Here is a 16,532-nt window from a genome sequence, read left to right as displayed (position 1 = left end):
CAACGAATTTTAATGCAGATTTTGTAATTCGTAACTTTAATTTCCTATAATGTAGTGGGCTACGTGTACATATATTTTACCCTGTCTCTTTCGCTTTTGAACTTTGTATAATAGGCCTTTGGCACGTAAAATTGACTATCAAATTTGTGAATGGCGAAGTAACCGCATAGTTTGGTCCCTTTCGCGACCCGTACTGACGACATGCTTGTTTACTGTCACACAAACCACATGGAGGACAAGTGTCATGTCAGGTAATCTGGCGCTTGTTGTATGGCGTTTTTAACTGTTAAATATGTATTCGGACAACAATAGTTGTACCAGTGAAACATAGTGTTTCCGATCTATCCAGACAGAGGATTCGTTGCCATATTTATTTGCAAACTCGTTCACAGCGAAGCTAATCAACAGCTATAGATTTCACCCAGAGTCGTCATCAGTCTTACGCATTATTTTATATTACAAGGAATGCAGTGAAATATTATTAAGTGTAGCTTGCCGTAAAATGAGAGTTGTCCGCATTTGCGTGTGGGGAGGTGACTGTACTAAGCTTAACTGCCAACATGCAGTGCAAATGTGCCTGCACGCAGTGTTTGCGTGGTGGTAGCCCATAAACTTTGTGTGCGAGAACATGGATATAGTCAGGTCCATTATGTTTGGATCTGAACCTTTCGCTGGATTTTTATGGGGATTTGGAAAACGATACATTTTTGAAAAGTATATTGTATAAGTAATCAGAAAAAACACGTTTCCATTTGCACAAGTGTCTGCATGGCGGCCATCTTGGATTTTTCAAAATAATTTTGCAATATCTCAGCTTCGGAATGAGCTAAAACATTGATTTAAACTGCTAGACCTACATTTTCAGGGTCACTGAATCTACTGGTGGTAGTTTTAATGTTCTCAGACAGTTGCTTTGTCATGCTTATTTATTTGAGCTGGTGATTTACTGATATTATGCAGTCTTACAGATAATATTCAGTCACTGTAAATTACGCCGGTCACTCAAAACAGGTCTCTAAAAGTATCTACTAGTAGATGCATGTCTGTCAAGTTCACCATACAAAACATACCAGCTAGAATGTGCAAAGCAGGTGCAGTGTACGTGTCCAGCATTGTGCTGTATATATCCAGGCTTGTCTGTGCAAAGCTCATACCAGCTACATTGTATCCAGTATACAGGAGCAGCTCCATATAGTGAATATATTGAATGTCAACAGGCTGTCATTAACTGATGTTGGTGATGATGGTGGAGTGTAACAGTGAGGGTTCTGTTTGCTGTTTGTTTTGGTTATAATCATGGGTGAAGAGCATCGAGGTGAACAAGAGGCATTATCAAGCATTATGAGCTCATTAACTGGAAGCTGTGTGTTCTATGCCAGTCTGACGATGCCAAAAGGTGGTTCTGGTCCGGAATCCAAGATTAGACACCGATGGACATGTACTGGATGTAGTTCAAGAGGGGGCCAGTCTGAGTGATGGGGGCTATATTAAAGTCAAAAGACGACTGCAGAACTGCACTAGACAGGCCACACCCTCCCAGTGAAGCAACACCTTCGGCATTGCTTATAGGCAGGCCAAGAGCAATGTAAATATAGTTTCTGATCTCCAGAAAAATCTGGAACTCGACCCACTTGGTCAGACAACAGTCAACCAGTAGCAAACCTAAGGAGGCAGGTCAACCATGCCGTTTGGGAAACATTTATTGTTATGCTCTTGGTCAGACCAAGTCTCGAAAAATGGCTGACCCAGGCACCTCAGCATCTGATTCTTCTCCACCATCCACAAGATCTCGTACAAGTCCACTCGACAAGACACCATGCTTCTACCAAAAGGACGATGGTGAACTGCTTTATCAGGTCAAAACTGCAAATGGCGGTAAAACTCTGAAGGCCGCTGTAAAGTCCCAGAATCCCACACTGAAAACAAGACTGACCACCAGCATCTCAGCAGATGATGCACATTCAATTGCTGTCCAATATCACAAAGATTGCATTCAGTAGAAAGTGGCTGAAAGAGAGAATCCTTCCAGTCTTGCCATCACTGAAGTTTGTTGTTCTAAAGGACCAAAAGAACTCAGCAGTTCTACTATCCAGAAGCATGTGAAGAAGACATGGTTCATGCTGCAATGACACCTGAGGAATATCATAACATGAAGGCAATTCACAAAGCAACACAGGTGATAAGGAAGAACATTGCAACCTTCACCAAGACCAGGCCTTCACCAAGGCCAGGGAACAGATGCCATACAAGTATCCAGCATCAATGATGTCCCAGCTGAACTGCACAGACTAGCAAGGGTGTGTCTCTCTTTTGGCCACTTTCTACTGAATGCAAGTTCATGATTCTCCAAGGCTTCTGAATAATGCATGTTGACATAGGCCTACGTTTACTTCAATGATATCCATGGGGAGGTAGCTTTGTTTTGTGTTTCCACATCAATACGGTTGATCAGCTCAAGCAGACATGTTAGCGTCAAGGCTTCTTTGACAGTTGTATTTCTGTCAGGTCTGAGTCTCGCAGTACATGAAACATGTTTTGTCCCACAATCTTTGTGATATCAGACATTAATCTTTGGATTTAACATGGTCCCCCTCACTCAGACTAACTACTACTTCCAGTACATGACACTATCGGTATCTAATCTTGGATTCTGGACCAGAACCACCGTATTGGCATCGTCAGACTGGCATAGAATACACAGCTTCCCGTTAATGAGCTCATGGGCTTGACATGTCTCTTGTTCACCTAAATGTTCTTCACCCATGAATATAACCAGAACAAACAGCAAACAGAACCCTCACTGTTAAGGGTGATTTATGCCTCAAGACCAACTTCCCTGCGTTGTGATGCAGTGAGCCGCGCAGTTATTTCCCCCCCCCTTCGCAGTGACTGGGTGTGCTCCCCTGAAATTGTGACTTCCCGCAGTTAAGTGACACAGGGACAGAAGCAGGAGACGTTGTGATTGGTCCTCTCGACCAGCCTGCTCTGTCCTCGAGAACAAGCGTCTTCCTTGTTCAAACCTTCATCGGGCTACGGACTGTGTGAGCTCTTCATTAAATAAGTTGCCCGTGCTTTGTCGTTTCACTTATTTACACGAACCAAAGACAACACGTGCACTTGCAAGTTACGCTGAAGTTATATTTGGGCAGTTGAACAGTGTTTCAGAGGAAACATTCCACTTTGTGCGACCTATCCTCGTCAAATGAGCCACTTCTTTTCTCCTAACTATGGCTGTGGCTGCCAGCGCGATAAAAAATGCAAGTATCATAAAGATGTAATGTTTCATTTTCATTGTCGTTGAGTCTGTGTAGCTACAAAACAACAGACACGTCTAGTTTACTCCTTGTATTGAAGGTAGTTTGAACAATCATCTCGCTGTCCCTACCGTTGCAACAGAAACGAATAGCACAGCTAGAATGGAGCTAAACATCTAAACAGAGCATAAGCCGCCCTTTACACTCCAGTGCTCACCAACAGTTAATGACATGCTAGTATGTGCATTAACAATATTAATAACACCAATTTATTCCTTGATTTGTCACTCTGTCTTGCAGTCAGTTTCCAGGATTATCATACAGAAAATGCATGCACGCTGAAGGATTCCCCCAAAAGAAAAAAATTGAACACCTGTTGACACTCAAAACATTCCCTATGAGGCGCTGCTACTGTATACTGGATATACTGTAGCTGTGAGATTTGCACAGGCAGGCCTGTAAATGTACAGCAAAATGGTGGACATGTAAACTGTACCAGTTTTGCACATTCAAGCTGGAATGCTTTAAATGGTGGGCCATCTACTCATAATACTATAAATCAATAGTTCAAATAAATTGGTGTGTTAACAAAATGTCTGAGAACAATAAAACTAACACCATTAGATTCGGTGACCCTCAAAATGTTGGTTAAGCAGTTAAAATCAATGTTCTAACTTATTCAGAAGCGGAGAAATGACAAAATATAGGTTTTTCGGACGCCATTTTGAAAAATCCAAGATGGCCGCCACCTGTGCAAATGGAAACATTGTTTTTCTGATTGCTTATACTATCTACTTTTCAAAAATGTATAGATTTCCAAATCCCCATAAAAATCCAGCAAAAATACATAATGAACTTGACTAATAGCATAGTTCTACGGTAGCCCTATCAATTTGCGGCCTCCGGACCACATGTGGCCCAGATATGGCCCACTTCTTGTGGCCCAGACATTACCCTAGCTGTAACAATGTACATGACAGCTTTAATAGGCGTACTGCAGTAGGCTACAACACATGATTTTCTTATGGATCTTGTGTGTCTTGTACATTTAACCTTCAATGTTGTTGGGTCAAAGACGTGCAAAATGAAATTGTCAGTGTAACCGATAGGCCTACCTTCTGCTGACTGTAGCCTAACTGTAAAAAAAACCTGACAATTTTTATTTTACTTTTTCCCAGAAAATTCATGAAAGCCTCGGCTGTCATCCATTCACTTGAAACAATTTAAAAATCATGTTTTTTTTGTTTTTTTTTACCGTTACAGTCAGCAGAAGGTATCCGTTACACTGTATGACAATGCCATTTTGCACGTCTTTGACCCTGTTGTAGTCTACGGCTATGCTTAGAACTTAGAGGAACATGTTTAAAAAGTGTCATTATCACATTTTAATGATAGCTGAAAATGCTCCGGCCAACTGAAGTTCTTTGAAATGTGGCCCAAATGAAATTCTAATTGAGTAGGCCTGGCGGTAGGCCTACGTATGTGTTGACTTGGCAACATGGACCTGTGTGGAAGGCTATGCAATGTGTGCCAGCCAGTTGTGTTCGTAGGCTATGTGATTGTGATGGCATGAAGTAATGGAAGTGAGAGGGGATTACATTATTTCCATAAATTCATGCCAGTGTAAATACATTTATTAACATTCCATGTGACATCTTTTTTTTTCAGAGCAAGTGGAAAACTGACAGATGACTTTCCAGAGAATTCGCTTCTTTTTTGGGCTGGTGAAGGCTGGGAAACTGAGATGCCGAAGTCAGTTTGCTGCCACTTTCCTCCCAAACTACCGCTGTCTGTACAAAACAGCATGGCTGAGCGCATGCACCGCTCAACCCACAGAAAGAAACGTTATTCTGATGGGTCCCCCAGGAGCCGGGAAGACCACGGTGGGTCGATTGCTTGGCAAAAGGCTGCATATGCCCGTCATCGACATTGACGACCACGTGCTGGAGAATGCATGGCTCATGCCCGTGGCGAAGAAACTCTCCCAGGTAGGAGGAGATCGTTTTCTAGAGGAGGAGGGAGAGGCGGTGTGCAACTTCCATGCTTCTGGAAGTGTGATCTCACTCACTGGCTCCAACCCGCTCCACACTGCTGCCATGCAACACCTGAAGAAAAACGGCCTGGTCGTATACCTGGATGTAGACACGGACGACATCATACAGAGACTCGCCAGGATGAAGGTGAACAGAATTGTGGGTCAGGAAGCCGGCACCCCCATGGAGGACATCCTAATGTACAGGAAGCAGTTTTACGAGAGATGGTTTGACACCAAGGTGCTTTGTGGTGTGGAGGATGACGCAGAGGAGGTCACTGAGAAAGTTGTCGCATCCCTCAGAAGGTATCAGGACTCGGATTCAGAGACGTTTGTCTCGACCAGGAGCAGTGTATCTGGTCTGGGTGACAAATCAGAAGACGAGCCTAAATTCTTCAGCGATGTCGTTGTGGAGGGACTGGCTCCCGACGGTGGGCTTTACGTCCCCAAAGGTGGATTCCCCAAATTGTCACCCAAGCAATGGCAACGGCTGGCAAAGATGCCTTACTGTGACAGAGCCTGTGCCATCCTGGAGCAGTGCATTCACCCAACAGACGTGTCTCCTCTGGATCTCAGGCGCATGGTCCAACGCGCCTACGGTGCCAACTTCTCCAGCGAAGCCATTGCTCCCGTGAGACACCTGGAGCGTAACCAATATGTGCTGGAGCTGTTTCACGGCCCCACGGCCTCGTTCAAAGACCTGGCCTTGCAGCTGATGCCCCAGCTGTTCGCCCACTGCCTCCCGCAGATGTGCAACTACCTGGTCCTGGTGGCCACGTCCGGCGACACGGGCAGTGCCGTGCTGAGCGGCTTCGGCGGGCTGGACGAGGCGGCACGGAGCCGGGTGGGCGTGCTGGTGTTCTTCCCCGAGCACGGCGTGAGCCAGATCCAGAAGCTGCAGATGACGAGCATCGGAAAGGGAAACAACGCAAGGGCTGTCAGCGTGCTGTCCGACTTCGACTTCTGCCAACGGTCCATCAAGACGATGTTCGGGGACGCGGCCATGACGGGTCATCTGGCAGTGGAGTACGCCGCGGTGCTCAGCACTGCCAACTCCATCAACTGGGCCCGGCTGCTGCCTCAGGTGGAGTACAAAAAAGATGAGGCCCACACAAGGCTTTCAAGTTCAAAATGTGTATTGTAGCCGACAAATTACAAAAGAAGTCATCGGAAAAAGCTGGAGCTACAGACGTTTCGGACCCAGTTCATTATCAATTTGGTGACTTTGGATACTTTTGGTGAGCAGTCGCACCAAGTAACACACGATTCAAAGTTAAGGCGCAGACGCCAACCCTTTTGGTCTCTCTTTACTGAGGTGGTGTACAGAAATGATACAATAGGCCTAGAGGCATACTGCATACTGATAAATACTCCAAAACGCGTAGGCACCATGGTGCACTGCAGTAAGGAACCCAGGTAACACTTTATTTTAATGGTTCACTATTACAGTGGATCTGCCACATTAGGTACAGTGTAACAACCAGTGTAACAATAGTTAATACCATGTAGTACCAGTGTGATACCATGTACCAACCCTAACCCTAAATGTAAGTACAAAATTGGTACATGGTGTTACACTGGTACATGGCATGAAATATTGTTACACTGGTTACACTGTACCTAATGTGGTAGCTCCACTGTAATAGTGAACCATTAAAATAAAGTGTTACCTGGTTTCCTTACTGCAGGTAATAGGAAACCATTAAAATAAAGTGTTACCGAAACCCATTACTGTACCATTCGCGTGTAGATTTACCAAGGGGACCCAGGTTCGAATCCGGCTTGGGTCATTTCCCAACCCCACCCCATTTCTCTCTTATTACCACACTGCCCTGTCAAAGGCATAAAACCCCCCACAAAATATTAACACAACCATAAAATGTGGGTTTATTGAATATGGCCAGGGCTTAAATTGGACCAGGTCTCTCTAGGCCTTTGCCTCGGCACAGTCATGGTGCTTCATGATAGGCCTACATCAATAGTAGCAAACCTGTTCGCACCTTTTTGAGCAATCAGAACAATTTTATCCACCCCGAATCCAGACTACAGCCCCACCACATAATAATAATAATAATCCCAATTTTACTAATAGTCATGACTGTTTGAACATGCTGTTGTTCATGCAAATAAGTTCACATTGCGGAGCATTTATCAGTGTGCAAGCCATTATTTAATTATTTAATATCTTTTCAGTCTTTTTAAAAAATCTTTGGTCAAGCACCTGCACTTGTGTGATGCTTCATGCATTCTTCCTCCGTTTGTCTACAGGTGGTGTACCATGCCTCTGCCTACCTCGACCTGCTCCGTGACGGCGTGCTGGGCCAGTTCGGAGACCCCGTGGACGTGTGCATCCCCACGGGGAACTTCGGCAACGCCATGTCCGCCCTGTACGCCAAGGACATGGGCGTCCCCATACGAAGGGTCATCTGCGCCTCCAATCTCAACTGCGTGGTGGCCGACTTCGTCCGCACGGGTCGCTACGACCTGCGAGGCCGGACACTCATGACCTCCCACTCTCCGGCCATCGACATCCTCAAGTCCTCCAACCTGGAGAGGTTCCTCCATCGGGCGTCGGGCGGAGACGGGGACCTGGTGAGGCATCTGTTCACCAGCCTGGAGGAGCAGCAGCACTTCCAGGTAGGGGTGGGCGATATGGGCAAAAATGTCATGTCACGATTTTTTAACATAGAATCTCGATTTCGTTTTTTTATCACAATCTTCCATCGAAAACATAAAAACAACAAAAAACAACTTTCATACAGGTATACTTGCAATTTGTAATTTGCAGTTAATAAAACATTAACACACTGATGCCACTCTCATAAAGTGCATACTGAAAGTAAACTGCAAGACGATCTATACGATTTTTGGCAGATTCGAGACGATCTTGTACTCGATATCACAACTCACGATTTAATATCGTCATATCGCCCACCCCTACTTCCAGGTGTCCCCGGAGCTCCTCCAGAAGGTTAACCAGGATGTCCAGGCCGCCTGGTGCTCTGAAGAGGACTGCTTGGCCACCATCCGAGAGGTGCAGTCCAGAACGGGCTACATCATGGACACCCACACGGCCGTGGCCAAATCGGTAGCGGATCGGCTGCAAGAGGAAGACTCCTCCACGGTGCCCCTTGTCATCTGCTCCACGGCTCACTATGGCAAGTTTGCTCCGGCTGTGCTGACGGCTCTTGGGGAGCACGGGGAGAGCGTCCCTGCGGATCCACAGGAGCAGCTGCAGAGGTTCAGTTCGACGGGAGCGGTGCCAGAGATGCACGGTGCCCTGTTCCAGTGCCTTAAAGAGAGCAGGAGTCAGCCGCACAGAGTGTGCCAGGCCGATTTTCATGTGCTGACAGAGGAGGTGGAAGCCACGATACAGGGGTCATTTCTGAATGTGCAGTGAGCATGCGTGAGTTAGGACTGTATGCATGGTGGTAGTGGTGCCTGCCTACTCACATTTGCCCACTAGATGGCTGTATGTGTGTGTTGAATGCAACAGGGACCACAAATTGTATTTGAGTGCTAATCCAGTAATCCCGAATAGGATGTTGTTTGTGACAATTTCACGGGACAATTTCATAACCCATTTGGAAAAGACAGATAATTCTCAGATGGTTGATAAAACAATATCATCTACTTTTCATGCCTTGCAACTCAACTAGCACACACAGAGGGCAGGCTGTCATCATGCTTTAGCGTATGTATCACACGGTAGTGCATTCATCGTGTTGGTGCGACGCATTTTGAAGTTAAAGCGCGCTCTTCAATGCAACGGTAAAGCGCATTCATGTAGTTTTGACACGTGACGATGTTTGCACAGTTTTCCCGCCGTGTCGGCGATTTTGTTTTGTCACAGCGCATTTCTGTTTCTAAACGCAAATATGCTTTGCTGTGCCCTAACCAAAACCACCCCTAAACCTAACCTGTCAGTAAAGCAATGTTTCTGCTGCTTTACTTTTGCCAAGAACAGCGAGATTAGGCAAATTTCTACCTAAATTGTGCCTAAACCAAAACCATCCCTAAACCTAACCTGTCACAGAGCGTTGTGGAGCACGCCTTAACTTGGAACTGCGTATTGGACACACGTGATAGTGGGTTCAAATCAGCGTGTCATAGATACGCCTATGCATGATGACATGTTGCATAGGGACGTGTGCTGTAAAATGCTATGGAGAGCTGCTAGTGGCCACTAGGTGGCAACAGCTAACCACATTTTAATCCTTGTCCTCTTCCGCCAATCCTCTGCTTGCTATAGACAGATGCTTTATTATGTATGTATTCACAAGTGGAAGCGCATCTTATAGATATGACTGTAAGAGGCATCATTCATTGATGGATTAATCAATCTGAATGATTTTTTACCAAAATTTCAACCGGCTGTAATAATCTCAGTGGATCTTAACTCACATGCCCAGATGTAGTTTCATTCATTTTTCAAATCATGCCCCATGCTGTTTTATTGCCAACTACATCTCTTTCGAGACACTAATGTAACATTGGAATGGGGGCTAATAAGGAAATTACCCATAGTGTAATGCAGATTCTAATTAGCAGACCTTAATTAAGCAGGCAAGGGAACTGATTGCCTGGAAATGCCTTAATTGGAATTACAATATAAAGTTGAGCTTACAACCAGTGTTTATAAACTCATTTTTAACTTTCACCTGAGTTTGTGTTTTGCTTTTCAAGGGAATGAGTCATTTACTTTTTTATTTACAGTGTAGCATTGCTCTCATCTTAAATACATATGAACAATCCACCAAAGAATGAAAAACCCACGTTTAGGATGATAAAATAACCTTTATTTTGAAGATTTTCCTCCATGCCACTTCCTCTTGCTTGGAACATTTAAAGGTTTCTTTGACGAAGTAGAAGTCCCTTTTCATATTTTCGAGTTAAACCGATATCCTTCTGGTACTGGTAATGGTCCCTTGGATGTCGTCTTTTCTTTTCTTTTCTTTTTTTCGTTGTCCCATCATCCAGCGTAGTAAAGTTCATAGCAAACATGGCTGACTTCATCACCCTCCCCTATACCCCCAGCAGATAACCCACGAAACAGGAAAACAAAAGATTATAATGCTCAAAATGCTTTATGTACAGGTAACACTCGGGTATTAAGAGACTAAAATGATATTTGTGTGTCACATTTATCACACATCAAGCCAGGACGAGACTCAGCGCTCTCAACCACAATACTACCATAAATGAAGTGCCAATCAGTGTGGAGGGACATTCAAGCAGTCAAATAATACGATACAGGAATGCTGTTGCAGTATTCCTTATGGGGAAAAAACAGCATTTTTCTGGTTGCAGTTGATCTGCCAACATGCACAATGACTGCGATAAGCATTCAGAGAGATCCGTAGAACAAAACAAACAAACAAACAAACAAAAATCAGAAAACGCCAAACAAAACAATGTGTGCCTCAACAACTTTCAAACCATGGTTACAATAGCAATAGCAAACTCTTTGTACATGATACAGTGCTGTGTAAAAGTTTCAGATGCATCTATGGGACATGTAGTTCCGATGGATTGCTGACACTGTTGTTGGCATTATCCAGTGTAATGTAGAAAGACTACAGAATCCCAGGTGTAATTGATCTCTTGCGGAAGAGTCTTTGCCTTGATGAGCCCATACATTATCGTTGATGAAACTGAGTGCAAGATCCTGAAAATTAATGTCCATGTAAATGTATGGTAATCCGACTTGATGTAATTAATTATTTAATGACTAATAGTCAAACATAGATTAAAAATCCTTCAGAATTTAATGAGACTGAAAAGATTTGATTATTTAAACGATCTATTTTTTTTTTATCCCTGCTCTTCCCCTCCATCATCTGAGACTTTTGCACAGTAACACATTAAAACTCCTTTCAAATAATTTCTTTTCCATAATAGCATTTATCTTATTTACAGTTACTTTTGGACGTGTCAAAAACATTAAGGGTATAAAGTGTCTTGTACACACACACACACACACACACACACACACACACACACACACACACACACACACACACACACACACACACACACACACACACACTTTGCTGCCTGGATGAAACCACTTGAGGTACAGTAAGGTTGAATGACAACAAAGAAATGAGGTCATGCCAAATGGGTCTCAGATTACCAGTGATATGACATGATTCACCGACACAACACATATGGGGAGTCTGTACAAGTTATCAGTCTGTTTAAATAACAGTTGTTGAACATGCATCTAGCCTACTGTATGAACTATGACGATTTGGCTGATTGACGGTGCGAGTGTTTGGAATGCCCATGAGAATAACTTTTTAACTATATCTTTGTGACCACATAGGACATCCCTTCAATGGCTCAAAATTTCCAACATAGTATTTCCTCAACAAGCTGTGGTGAATTTGCCTGGCTTTCGTCAGACCCTTGTGTATTTCTGCTCAGCTTCGTGAGCTGACACGAGGGTCTGGAGGACCTTAGATTTGCCCTGCCTGCTCCCCAACTGCCATACTGACAAACCAATCAGGATCATGGGACTTTCAGAGATCTGACGTAGTCGAAATTTAAACATAGTGGAGAAGGGACAAATAGTGAAACGCGACAGTTGTTTCAGACAACAATGTCCGCTCACATTGACTCACTCGTCGACTTCGATTCTTTCAACTGCATTTTCGAATCTTTGAGTTGTTAAAGTAGCATCTCATTAATAATGTCAGGCAAGTGGTTTCTCCCATCAATTTTGTTCATAAAGCCACACCTTTGCAGACCTAAGCATAATATTTCCAGAAAAATGTTCATGGAGCAAGGGGGAACTCATTCATCTGGTTAGAGTCAGGTTGATGTTGAATGGTTCTATGTTCTGTTGAATGGTTCTATGTTCTAAAGTTTCCATTTGAAACGTTTTAAAAGCAGTTCCTTGGTGCGTTGTGTTTTAGATATGAAGTAAGGCACAGTGACTAAAACTAGTTTTTAAATAATGGTTCTTTTTATCCTGGAGCACTGAATCTATAGCCAGACCAAACAAGCAAACCACAGCAAACTGAAAAGAGAAATGCAAAATGAAACCAAAACAACAGTCATCTTGAACCGTCATGGTCTCTGTGTGGTTTACTGACACACTTTTCTGACATCACTTTCTTTTTTTGGTAACACTTTATTTTAAGGTTCACATATTAGTCACTAATACAAGCCTAACTGTCCTTAAAGTGACAAATAAATAATTTGTTAGCAGCTGTTCTTGTTCACTGCCAATAAGGCCTTTATTATTAATCGTAATAAAGCTCTATTAATCCCTTAACACATGTCTCTTAAGTCACTTATAAGAAGTACAAACTGTAGTTAGGTATGTGTTAGTGACTAACATGAACCATATGCTAAAGTGTTAGCCTTTTTTGTCTTTGTTTTTATGTTGTTTTGAAAACCTTCCCCTCCCCAATTTCACTTACATGTACACGGGAATTAACAGCTTTTAAAATACACACTTGAGGCTACACAAAAAAAATGTTTCCAAGATAAGATAAGGACAATGTTGAGCACAAAAAAAAAAAAAACAACTGGTTTAACGTCCACTCATGTGCGTCTCCCGTGTTTATCAATGTAGGAACCACAGACACAAGCACAGTCAAAATACATGAAAAGTCCTCAGGATGTCAGGTTAATATCTTAGGTAACACACACACACACACACACACACACACACACACACACACACACACACACACACACACACACACACACACACACACACACACACACACACACACACACAAAACAAACAAACACACATACCGTCTGCACAAAATTGTCCTCCAGCGCCCTCTCTCGTATTCCTCGGTTCAAGTCAAGTTCAGAATGTGCTGCTAAAAACCGGCTCAATCTATCCTGATGTGTGAATAATCCCCGCCCTCTAACCTCCCATAAAACCGTCCAATTAGCCAGCAGTACTGTGATGTCTTTGTGCAAACCTCCCTAAGCTATGCTCCCAAAAAAAGAAAAATGGTGGGTTTGGTGAGGATAGCGGTGGTGGTGGTGGTGGTGGGAGTGGGGTTGGGGGAGCTTGTAAACTGCCACTTAGAATGCCCTGAACTCACTCTGGCCACAGTGAAAGCATCTACTACTTTCCAAAGCCTGTCGTCTGACTGACTGACTGACTGTCTATCTCTGGGCAACCCCACAGCTGAGGAGAGATGGAGACCGGCTGAGTGTGAGGTTTGAGGCAGACCAGAGAGAAGATGGCAGGACTTTGGTGAATTCAGACACACAGTAAGGGTAGGTTACAGGTCATAATTACTCATTTAACACAATTCTTCACAACTCCTATACGCCATCCACACCATCACCAATCAAGGTCTTCACAAAGCCCAATTCCCAACACAGGTGTTCTGTGTTATGTACAACTTGATCCATAGAAAATGTTATGTTTTCCACTGTTTTCAAACTACCAGGCCCACTTCTATTTTCCAAGAGTTACGTAGACTAAATTTATGCGCCACCCAGTAGCAGTTTACTTGCAGCGTTTAAAACTGACTCCTTACTGAAAAATCCATTATCATTATTTTTCTCCAAAAGCCTCAACCCATGCAAGGGCTCCACAAAGACTCTATAATCAAACAACGCTCCGCATCCAGGGATTTTATAGCCTCCAAAAATGTACAGCTTTGCATTCCATTTGCATTCCAGTGTACTCAGCCTAAAACAACTTCTCCAATATGACCCACTCCTCTACGCCAACCTGAAAACTCCTCCCAAGGCTCACCCAAAGTACCGTGCCTCACTAGGTTTTATCCAATTTATTAGCATGTACCGTTTTGCTATCTGTTATGCCACTGTCATTTTACCAATTCATCACATTTCTTATATCTCTGCAGTGCACACTTAGTCCAGGTCATAGCTGCTCTGTCTGGAGCTGCAAATGTGGTGCGAGGTCTCTTGTTTTCCATACTGCCATGGCCACACTATGGTGGGAAGTCAGATGCAGAAGACCTGCCTTCAGGACCTGTCCTCTATTTCTCTTTGCATTGAGGGGGGGTGGGGAGAAAAAAAAAAGATGGCACCTCCTCCAGAGCTGGCGCCTGGCCAAGTGACAGCCCCCTATTTTCTCCAAGGATGGGGCCCAGGCTACCTGTTCCTCCCCATCTCTTCTCACCTCTCCTCTCCCCTCTGGTCCCCTCCTCTCGTCCCCCTTCTCCTCTCCCACTCGTCCCCTTCTCCGATTGGCTGATGAAGCTGCCTGTGGTGACCCCAACCAGATGCTGCACCTCACCCCACCAAGGTGACCATTGTCTTGAGCCTCGACTGTCTCCGGGAAAGGGCAGAGGGGAGATGGGAGGGAGGAGGAGAGTGGGACAGGTGGGAGAGGGGTGGTGGTCCTGATGTGGATGCTGTGTTGGGAGTCTGTTGTTGGTGGTCTGCTGACGGAGGTGATTCAGTACAAGGACTCTGGCCAGGAAGGTCAGGATGCCGTATGGTGAGCCGGTCAGAGGTTGAGTTGGGGGGGGGGGGGAGCTTGAGATATTGTGGTTACAGACAGTGTGAAGATTGAAGTAGGATGCAAGGTAAAAACAAAAAAAAAGATGCCGATTTGAGAGAGAAAAAAAGAACAAAAAGATAAATTTACTAGAGTTGGAAATCCAGTGGCGTTGCATATAACACGTAGAAGTGGGTAGGGCTGGCTCTTTGTGCTTGGGTTCATATGGGGAGAAGGTAGAGAGGAGAGAAGAGAGGAAAGAAGGAAAAAGAAGAGAGGAGAGGAAGAGGAAGAGGGCCAGGGGGGTGAGAGGAGAGGGGCGAGCGGGGAGAGGGGTTTGACGGCAGCCGCAGGCCAGGGCAGGCCAGGCTAACCCTCCTCCTCGCTCTCATCCTCCAGCTCCTCCTCTTCAAAGAGTTTCTCCGGTAGCCGGAAGCACTCCTCGAAGAAGTTGACCAGCGACTGGCTGACGTGTACCCGGGTGGCCTCGTTGTGGATGTAGTGGCCTTCGTCTGGGTAGATCTGCCAGGAGAGGGGAGACGCATTTAGAATATAATCATGATATCATGAGGTCTGTGTCCGCACATCTACTGTATGGAGAGAAGGGAGGGTGGCTACCATTTTTGACTGTTCGTCGTTCTGTCTGTCGTCTATCTGTCTGTGTGTCTGTCTCTATCTATCTATCTATCTATCTATCTATCTATCTATCTATCTATCTATCTATCTATCTATCTATCTATCTATCTATCTATCTATCTATCTATCTATCTATCTATCTATCTATCTATCTATCTATCTATCTATCTATCTATCTATCTTCTCTTCCTTCGTTTCTTACTTTCTATCTTTCTTGTGTTGGGCTCAGGATCAAGACAAGACCCACCTACTATTAAAGGAAAAACAAAGTAGGTGGTCCTTACTTGCTGACATTTGAGAATAATCTCTGGCAGTAATCTTATTTATGGGATGTGGACCATCACACCACACCATGCCAGCAGCCCACTGTACACTACAGTCAACAGCTCAAAACCTCAAAATATCTTCAAGAAATTCAAGCTTTTTTTTTCTTTGACTATGAAATACCAAAGAGGCTTTCCGTACTGGTACTCACTCACTCCCCTCAGAGCTGTCAGTTTTAATAGCAACCCAAACCGTTTTAACCAATTAAGATTACATACAAATTAATGACAAACCGACTCGCTCAACAGCCAGCCAAAGAGAGCCAGCCAGAGCCAGCAGCACTTTTTGAAAGTAGGGCCCCATTAGCAACAATGCGGCTAAAAGGGAAAATTGGGTAGCATTGCATCTCCGTAATGGGATTATGCCTTCCCAGTGAGTGCATGGCTCCTGAGCGATGCCTGCATAATCTCTTTAAGTGAAATGAAGCCATTGTGTTTGCTGTAATCCCCTTTCGCTTTCGTTAGCTGCCTTTCGACCGCAAACCAGCCTAAGAGCGGTGCTGCCACATCAGAGAGAGAGAGAGAAAGAGAAATACATACACATACATATGACTTACACACAGACCACCCACATCCTCCCAGAAGCCATTTGACAGTTATTTACGCCCAACAGGGACCTGTGACAGACGGACTCGTGAAATTGTCATGAAATTGTTGAGTGGAAACTTCAAAACAGCCTCTAAAGAGGTGTGTGGCAGAGGTGTCCAAAGTAAAATTAGAATGGTAACACTTTATTTTAGGGATAAATCTATTAGCACTAATACATACAATGTGCCTGTATAAGTAATTTAATAAGGCCTTAATAAGGCATGTACAAAGCAAAATCAAACATTTGT

The 16,532-nt window shown here is 44.2% G+C and overlaps 2 protein-coding genes across 2 annotated transcripts in view; one reads left to right on the top strand and one right to left on the bottom strand.

Moving 5' to 3' along the window:
- The first annotated feature begins 27 nt into the window (after positions 1 to 27).
- Positions 28 to 9,951, top strand: LOC134455702 (threonine synthase-like 1). Its single transcript, XM_063206937.1, has 4 exons — positions 28 to 251; positions 4,923 to 6,370; positions 7,555 to 7,923; positions 8,234 to 9,951. Exons 2-4 carry the CDS (start codon positions 4,943 to 4,945, stop codon positions 8,684 to 8,686), a joined length of 2,250 nt encoding a protein of 749 aa, XP_063063007.1. The 5' UTR covers positions 28 to 251; positions 4,923 to 4,942; the 3' UTR covers positions 8,687 to 9,951.
- A 5,122-nt stretch (positions 9,952 to 15,073) lies between these two features.
- The window catches only part of dpp6a (dipeptidyl-peptidase 6a), a 521,189-nt gene continuing 519,730 nt past the window's right edge, over positions 15,074 to 16,532 (bottom strand). The window contains exon 27 of the mRNA XM_063206930.1: positions 15,074 to 15,259. Coding sequence (XP_063063000.1) covers positions 15,107 to 15,259 — 153 coding nt within the window. The 3' untranslated portion in view covers positions 15,074 to 15,106. The remainder of the gene's footprint in view (positions 15,260 to 16,532) is intronic.

This window comes from Engraulis encrasicolus, chromosome 9, assembly GCF_034702125.1.
Source record: "Engraulis encrasicolus isolate BLACKSEA-1 chromosome 9, IST_EnEncr_1.0, whole genome shotgun sequence".
Taxonomy (NCBI): domain Eukaryota; kingdom Metazoa; phylum Chordata; class Actinopteri; order Clupeiformes; family Engraulidae; genus Engraulis; species Engraulis encrasicolus.
This window is presented reverse-complemented; position numbering and strand designations above follow the sequence as displayed.

Coding starts and splice junctions, on each gene's coding strand:
- LOC134455702 (XM_063206937.1), top strand. CDS start 4,943: ATGACTTTCCAGAGAATTCGCTTCTTTTTTGGGCTGGTGAAGGCTGGG. Junction 6,371..7,554: donor GGGCCCGGCTGCTGCCTCAG/GTGGAGTACAAA, acceptor GTTTGTCTACAG/GTGGTGTACCATGCCTCTGC. Junction 7,924..8,233: donor AGGAGCAGCAGCACTTCCAG/GTAGGGGTGGGC, acceptor CCCTACTTCCAG/GTGTCCCCGGAGCTCCTCCA.